The sequence below is a fragment of the Archocentrus centrarchus genome, chromosome 18 (genome assembly GCF_007364275.1).
Source record: "Archocentrus centrarchus isolate MPI-CPG fArcCen1 chromosome 18, fArcCen1, whole genome shotgun sequence".
In the NCBI taxonomy this organism is placed as follows: Eukaryota; Metazoa; Chordata; class Actinopteri; order Cichliformes; family Cichlidae; genus Archocentrus; species Archocentrus centrarchus.
The window spans coordinates 3291689-3300294 of NC_044363.1; the positions used below are offsets into that span (position 1 = coordinate 3291689).

Sequence of the window (8606 nt, forward strand, 5' to 3'; positions counted from 1 at the left end):
ATTTTTGACTGGCTAATATGTTCATTCAACAGACAATCCAGTACTTTTGGTCAGAGGAAAATATCTCTGCAACTGTTGGGTGCACTGTGGTTTGTCCTCAGGGTGAATCCTAATAATATGGGTGGCCAATCCTCTCTGTGGTTGGAAATTTTGTATCTGGATTGTCACAAACATCTCCTCTCTGTCCCCTGATGTTTGTGTCAGAGTGACAAACGTGACACACAGAACTGTTTAAATGAACGATGGTGGTCTGAGGTGACCAGTTTTCTTTGCCGATGTCAGTGCAGATCCTCAGTTCAACCAGTATTGCAGTCAACCAGAATGTAATGCCATTTTTGAAGCCCATTTGTCCAATCACCAGCCCACCACCTTCAGTGGAAATTTGTGCTGGATTCAGTTTTCACTGTGCTGCTCAGTGTATAGCAGGTATGTACTGTCCCAGAAATACCTCAGTATAATATTTGTTAATGATTCATCACAACTGATCTTTCAATTTGGTTCTGATGACAAGAGCTGTTGTTCAGTTAAACTGTTGACTTTCTTTAGCTCATAGCTCACATACCCACAGCTGATATTTTGGCACTTACACGAGGAAGTGTTATCGCAGTTCCGGCTGTTGAATGTATAACAATGACCTACCTGTTGAGTTACAGTAAATATGCTGCAGACCAGCAGCAGCAGTGTTACAAAGATAGTGGCTTACTGAAATCATTAACACGTGTAGCTCCAAAGACGGCCTCTCTCTGACTCACGCTCTGTTTGCCTGTTCCACTGTCAGCAACGCAAGAATGATATGGTTTTGTAAACAGAAGATAGGAGTGTTTTGGCCTTTTGTTGAAACTTCTCGTTTGTAAATGAGTTATGTATGCTGTCTGGCCAAGAGAACAAAAAGTCACCATTAACTTTTTAACTACCTGTTTAACTAAACGAATATGTAGGAGCCTTCCAGTGCATAAATACTGCAGTGATTAATATGTTTCAGCCAACAGCAGGTTATTTAACCCTAACTGATGCAGTGTGCAGGCTCTTATTTCTTAAACAATCCTGTCAGAAGACATAATCCTGTGGTTGTGGAAAAGATGGTGCTCCATTTGAGAAGAGTGAAGTCAGGGTAAGAAGAGCGATGCTTGGTATCAACAGTACAGGCCTGTGAGCAGTGATGGGTAGGTGAGGCGTCATGAAGTGTTTCGACACATTGCCAAACTGTGTGGACACTGTGTCGATACTGTGTCACTGAATACTGACACCTGCTGGAACTTAAAAATCCCTACAGGCAACCTAGTACACAGACTCAACTGACACTGATGTGATGACCTAGTATATACAATAATATAATTTAAGTCACTGTATTTTATATTATATTATTTCATATCTTCATTTATATTTAAAATATCTGATATTTTTAGATACAGCCAATAAATAATGTGAACATGTATCATGACGTAAAAATATAAGTGAATGTGTTGTGAATGAGGATGCTTGTGGAATGGGTTCAGGGTTGTTTTTTCCTCCTCTACCCATCACTACCAAAAACCCAGAATTGAAACTGAACGATAAACCCAAATCCTGCTTTGTAGTTAGCAGTGGCTTCTAAGGAAAAGGAGAGGACTCAAGCGCACATCACACCCAACAGCGATGATTCAATCACTTTATTGACAACAGGAAAAAAATAAACTGATTTTATTGGTTTTCCACTGAAGGATAATGGGTCAGTGAGTCTTATGGGATTTGGAGTGAGTAAAATAGGTGGTTTATTTAAGATAGCACATGATGATATACAGAGGTATTCAGGGTGTGTGGGGGTATGTGTGTGTGTTTTTGGGTGTGGTTAGATATCTGACAGCCTTCTGGATTACAAATGCATAACACTGCTCACATCTCCCATACACTTCCCACTTCTGCTCACTGTTCTACCCTTCTGGCCACACGCCGCCCACAGTGACAGCATCCCCAGGCTTCCACTCTGATTAACTGCACGAGTGAACCATCGGGGATGCACGCACTGAGCGTGTGATCCAGTGACCACAAGAGGGCTCCTATGCACAGTTTCAGCCAAATCATCAGTCCTTCATAACACTGGGGGCTGCAAGAGCATAATGTTGTAATGCTTTGTATTCACAAGAATTCTCCTAAATACATTTCTACAGCAGGTCTATATTTAGTCACTAGTCAGGGATTAACGCATAAAAAGTAGTGCTAATAGTGGCACTCACTAGCAGTATGTCTATGGTTATAGCAATCTGTTCTGGGAGTTGACGTAAAGAAAAAAAATAACAGCTGAAATTCTCAGCACAGCAAACACAACACATAAATAGTGACTGAGAACCTTTTAGATTCTGAGGGATTTTTTTTAAACTCCTAATCTACAATCCAGTCCAGTAGATGGTGGTAATGCAGTTCTAAGCTGGTTTCCCCCCGCCATTAAACCCACAAGAAGAAAACACCGAAGGAGAGCTAATGGTGGTGAAACGCTCCAATTACAAGGAGGCACCTGAGCACTGCAGAGTTTAAACAAAGCAATAAATCTACTTTGAGGATTTTTTTTATAAATCAAATTATTTGAGTTACTTGAGGAATTGTTGCAGCCCTAAAGTGAACTTTTCCCTCTCAATTCCGGTGCCACAACTTATCCAATTAGTAACTTCCCCTTTAAAGTGCAAGTGGCATTGAACAAGCAACACGCTGTCTTGCCACTGTATGTGGTGAAGGTGGATGCTCCACCATTGTTTGGCAGGGAGTGGCTGAGAGCCATTCACCTAAATTGGAGAGACTTAAAGACTGTACATGCAGTTGAGTACAGACAGACAGACAGTTTAGAGACAGTGTTAAAGAGACACTCCGCTGTTTTCTCCGATAACTTGGGCACCATGAGAGGAGTGAAAGCCAGGCTCACTCTAAGACCAAACAGTGTACCCAAATTCTGCCCACCACGCAACGTGCCATATGCTCTTCGACCGCAAGTGGAAGCTGAGCTGACATGCCTCACTGAGCTTGGCGTCATCTCACCTGTGGCGCATAGCGACTGGGCTACGCCAGTGGTGCCCGTGAACAAGAAAGACGGCACCGTGAGACTCTGCGGGGACTTCAAAGTCATCATCAACCCAGCTCTCTGCATCGACAAGTACCCAATTCCACGTATTGAGGACTTGTTTGCTTCTCTCGCTGGAGGTCAACGCTTCAGTAAGCTGGATCTATCCAATGCATATCTACAGATGGAAGTAGAAGAGAGCTCCAAGAAGTTGCTGATCATCTCAACACAGAAAGGACTTTTCTGCTTCAACCGCTTGCCGTTTGGTGTAGCGTCATCGCCCGCGTTGTTCCAGAAGGCAATGGACCAGGTGCTCCTCGGACTGCCACACACTCACTGCTACCTGGACGACATACTGGTCAGTGGTCCCGACAAGCAGACACACCTGAAAACTCTGGATGCAGTACTCAGCAGGCTAGAGGAATACGGCCTGCACCTCAAGCAAGAGAAATGTCTCTTCTTCCAGGAATCCATGGAATATCTGGGCTACATTATCGATGCTGCTGGGCTCCACAAGTCACCGGAGAAGGTACACGCCATCATGGAAGCACCAGCACCAGGCGATGTAAGTCAACTTCGATCTTTCCTAGGAATACTTAACAAAGAAAAGAAATGGCAGTGGACGTCAGCCTGTGCATCAGCGTTCCAGAAAGCCAAAGCACTCCTGGTATCACAAGAGGTGCTCACACACTACAACCCTGAGTTGCCTCTCCGTCTCGCTTGCGACGCTTCACCCTATGGGGTTATGTCTGTGCAGATTCTCAGTCATCCAGGTCATAGTAGTCTCTGGAGCTTGAAAAAGGCGACTGGACTTCTTTTTGTTTCTTGAAGACGTTTCACCTCTCATCCAAAAGGCTTCTTCAGTTCTCAACCAAAAGGTGGAGAGACCCAGGTATTTAAACCCCTGTGGGCGTAGTCCCCTGGAGGTGGTTATGACCCTCTATTGATCATGTGCGTGAACACATGTGCCCAGGTGTGAAGGGGGCGTGGGTCTTTCAGCCACTCTCTCCAGTGCAAGACTTCCTCCATCCAACCTCACCATTCAGGAGAAGAAGGCCATCACAGCCCTAAGCAAGGATCAAAACATCACCATACTGCCAGCCGACAAGGGGAGGTGCACGGTTGTGCTGAATTCATCGGATTACCACAACAAAATTACTACACTCCTCAGTGACAACAATACTTATGAGGTCTTGAGATGTGATCCCACAAGCAACTACAAGAAAAAAGTTGTTTGCTGCCTGCAACAACTTGAAAAGGAAAAAGCCATTGACCGCCCCACTTACTACCGCCTGTACCCTGGAGAAGCCACTCCATGCATTTATGGACTCCCAAAGATCCACAAAGAAGGAGTCCCACTTCGACCCATTATCAGCAGTATAAACTCGGTCACCTACAACATTTCCAAACACCTCGCCACCATCTTATCACCGCTTGTTGGCATCACACCCCACCACATTGAAAACTCTACAGATTTTACTAACAAGGTCCAGAATCTTGTACTGGATCCAGATGAAACCATGGTGTCCTTTGATGTGGTTTCACTTTTCACTTGCATACCTACAACTGAGGCAGTGGAGACCGTCAGAAGACGACTACAGGAAGACGATTCCTTACTGAACAGAACCAGCTTCACCCCAGATCAGATTTGTGCACTTTTAGATCTCTGCCTTACCACAACATATTTTAAATACAATGATGGATTCTACAGACAGAAGCATGGATGTGCCATGGGCTCCCCAGTGTCTCCCATTGTAGCCAACCTTTACATGGATGAAGTGGAAAGTAAAGCTCTTGGTTCTTTCAAAGGGATGGCACCTAGCCACTGGTACAGATATGTAGATGACACCTGGGTCAAAATCAAAACCCAAGAAGTAGAAGCCTTCACTCGTCACATTAACTCAGTGGATAAATACATTCGTTTTACCAGGGAGGACACCAGAGATAACAAGTTACCATTCCTGGACTGTGCGGTGCTTATCGAAGAAGATGGAAGCCTCAACACTGAAGTTTACCGGAAGCCCACACACACAGACCAGTATCTCCTCTTTGACTCCCACCACCCTCTGGAACACAAACTTGGGGTGATCAGGACCCTACAACACCGTGCGGAAAGTGTTCCCTCTAAGGCAGAAGGGAAGCATAAGGAACACACACACATTGAGAAAGCCCTCAAAACATGCGGTTACCCCAACTGGGCCTTCATCAAATCAGCTAAGATGCACAGGAATGAAGGCCAAACACAAACTACAGAGAATAGGAAGGACAAGAGGAACAACATTGTCATCCCATATGTGTCAGGCTTGTCAGAGAAACTCAGAAGAATTTTCTCCAAGCATGACATCTCAGTATACTTCAAACCAAGTCACACCCTAAGACAAAAACTGGTTCATCCCAAGGACAAACCCGCCAAACACAAGATCAGCGATGTAGTGTATGCTGTTCAGTGCAGTGAAGAGTGCTCGGACCTCTACATTGGTGAAACCAAACAGCCTCTTCACAAACGAATGGCACAACATAGAAGAGCCACCTCGACAGGACAAGATTCAGCAGTACATCTGCATCTGAAGGAAAAAGGGCACTCTTTTGAGGATGCCAATGTTCACATTTTGGACAGGGAAAACAGATGGTTTGAAAGAGGAGTGAAAGAAGCCATCTATGTCCACTGTGAACAACCATCATTGAACAGAGGAGGTGGATTACGTCACCAACTTTCCCCCGCTTACAGTGCTGTCCTGAGCTCCCTTCCCAGACGTCTCAACCCCCATTCACACCTTTGTTCCAGTGACCTCAATAGGCCACAGGAAACAATGGAGCGGAGTCCTAAATTGGTTTCAACTGAAACCACTGATTAAATACGACCCACGCCCCCTTCACACCTGGGCACATGTGTTCACGCACATGATCAATAGAGGGTCATAACCACCTCCAGGGGACTACGCCCACAGGGGTTTAAATACTTGGGTCTCTCCACCTTTTGGTTGAGAACTGAAGAAGCCTTTTGGATGAGAGGTGAAACGTCTTCAAGAAACAAAAAGAAGTCCAGTCGCCTTTTTCAAGCTCCAGAGACCCTATGGGGTTGGCGCTGTTCTTTCGCATGTCATGCCGGATGGCGATGAAAAACCCATCGCCTATGCATCCAGAACTCTCAGCAAAGCAGAACAAAACTACGCTCAGATTGAGAGGGAGGCGTTAGCGATAGTCTTTGGAGTACGCAAGTTCCACCAGTACCTGTATGGCAATACATTCACTCTACTCACTGACCATCGCCCGCTTACAACCATCTTCAGGCCAGTGAAAAGCACACCATCCATGGCTGCAGCTCGCATGCAACGCTGGGCGCTCCTGCTTTCCGCTCACAATTACACCATTGAGTACCGAAAGGGGGCCCTACATGCCAACGCTGATGGACTGTCGAGGTTACCACTCCCTCATGGCCCCAGTAAGAAACAATGTGCAGTGGAGGTGTTCTACACGTCACAGTTGGACACATTGCCAGTCAGCAACGCCGAGATCAAGCGTCACACCATGTCTGACTCCACCCTGTCCCGTGTCATGGAAATGGTCACAACTGGCCATTTTCCAGCTGCAAAGGACGCAGGTGAGCTGTCTCCCTATCTCCAGCGCCACCATGATCTCACTGTGCAGCACGGATGCCTTATGTGGGGGTTGAGAGTGATTGTGCCACACAAACTGCGCCCCCGGGTGCTGACAGAACTACACTCAGCACACCCAGGTGTAGTAAGGATGAAGAGCTTAGCTCACAGCTACGTTTGGTGGCCCAGCATCGACTCTCAGATTGAGCACCAAGCAAAGTCATGCCACTCATGCCAGTGTCCTACAAGGTAAATGTGGGAACACAAGGGGTCTGGAAGCGTCATGTGGACCAGATGCTGACTCGGCCCGAGTCAGACCCATCAGAGACTGCAGGGAGTCTTCCTGTGAGTTGTCCGCTGTCACTTCCTCAGACAACCACACCTGACCCAAATACACCTCAACAGAAGGAGGATACTGATACAGTGCCACACACACCACATGCACCACCCAAAACACTCAAGGCACCACAGTCCACAGAAATGACACACACAGAACATTCAGAGACAACAGGGACTGTACGACGATATCCTGTGAGGATCACATGTCCGCCGGTACGTTACAGGGATCAGTGAACTTAACAAAAAAAAAAAGGTTGAAGAATGTTTAAGAATGTTTGCCTTTGTAGAATGTTGTTAAATGGTTCTGAGTTTTGAAGTGATTATAAGCCGTGACATAACTCTCCTATTTTCTGGTAATGTTATGGAGAAGTAAAGAAAGAAATAATTTCATGTAGTTTAAAAAGGGATATAATATCTTAAGTTTTTTTCCTAAGAAATGTTTTTGTTATTGACAACAAATCTTAGTGGGGAGGAGATATGTGATGTATGAACCTAGAGATGTCCTACCAATACTTACCACCAGAGGGGCAGACCGTCACTAGGGCTTACAGGGGTTCTGAATGTAACCATAGCAACGCAGGACAATAAACAAATGAGTGAACCAGCAAGACGTTGTCCTCCATTCTCTGTGTGTCGAGTAATAATGTTTACTTAGTGACACTATAAGGGAGCAACGTAACACAGACAGCGTCCCTCTCCTTTTCACTCAGCAGCTCCTTTAGAAGGTAAACAGTAAAACCTGGTATGAGGACATATTCCATGTTCACACAGTTCAGAAAAGATAATAGGCTGATAAGATATATATGTGTGTGTTTGTGTAATATATATAAGGCACTGTTCCAGAACATTCCAGAACTGTGATAAGCTTCAGAGGCATTGCTTTTAGTTTTTTAAGCTGTTTGACATTTCCTATAGAACAAAGCTCAAGAGACTGCCCCAGCGAGACATTTTTCCTTGTGTCTTACTAAGTGTAAAAAGCTTCCTTGCAAGTAATAAATCCCGAAATGTTCCTTGTCCTTCTTGGACTTTGATAATTTTCCTAACATCTGTACTGCCACTTTTGTGACTTGCTAAATGAGGCATTCATAGAGCACTGACCAGGCCCTGATATGAATGTCCTGCAGCGCTGTTTTTAAGGGCAAACAAACGTGCTGCATTGCTAGTGATGCATGGTTGTCTATGGATGGATGACTGAGGTGATAAGTGATTCTCCAAAGACAATATGAATATAAAAGAACCTAAAAGACTGACATCCAGATCTGTCCAAAGAATTCAAGATGAATAAGTTTCAGTTCATATTAAGATCCAAAATATTATCCTTATGTTATCCTGAAACACAAGTTACAATTTTGTTTGAGAAAACTGCAGTATCATGAGAAAACTGCAGCTGCTGTAATTATGAGCCAGTGGTTCAAGTAGTCACACATACAGTATCAGAGATACAAAGTGCTTCAAATCCCAACCACAGATTACAGAAACCATAATGCTAAAGTCAGTGAAAAGAGATTAAACATCCATGAAATTCATCATAATACACTACATTTTCATGTAGTATACTATTGTTTTTGCACAAGAGGATCAGTAATATCAGATTAATTAAAAACAAATGCTCAGTACAAATAGTTTGAGAAAATAAACCCCAG

The 8606-nt window shown here is 44.6% G+C and overlaps 1 protein-coding gene across 1 annotated transcript; it reads left to right on the forward strand.

Moving 5' to 3' along the window:
• The first annotated feature begins 2867 nt into the window (after positions 1-2867).
• On the forward strand, positions 2868-6877 carry LOC115797618 (uncharacterized protein K02A2.6-like). The gene is made up of 2 exons (XM_030754215.1): positions 2868-3770; positions 6095-6877. Exons 1-2 carry the CDS (start codon positions 2868-2870, stop codon positions 6875-6877), a joined length of 1686 nt encoding a protein of 561 aa, XP_030610075.1.
• The last annotated feature ends 1729 nt before the right edge of the window (positions 6878-8606 follow it).

Excerpts from the sequence above, each read along its gene's own strand:
- LOC115797618 (XM_030754215.1), top strand. The coding sequence starts at position 2,868 with ATGAGAGGAGTGAAAGCCAGGCTCACTCTAAGACCAAACAGTGTACCC. Across the intron at positions 3,771-6,094 it reads GCGACGCTTCACCCTATGGG|AGACCCTATGGGGTTGGCGC; the intron begins GTTATGTCTGTG and ends TTCAAGCTCCAG.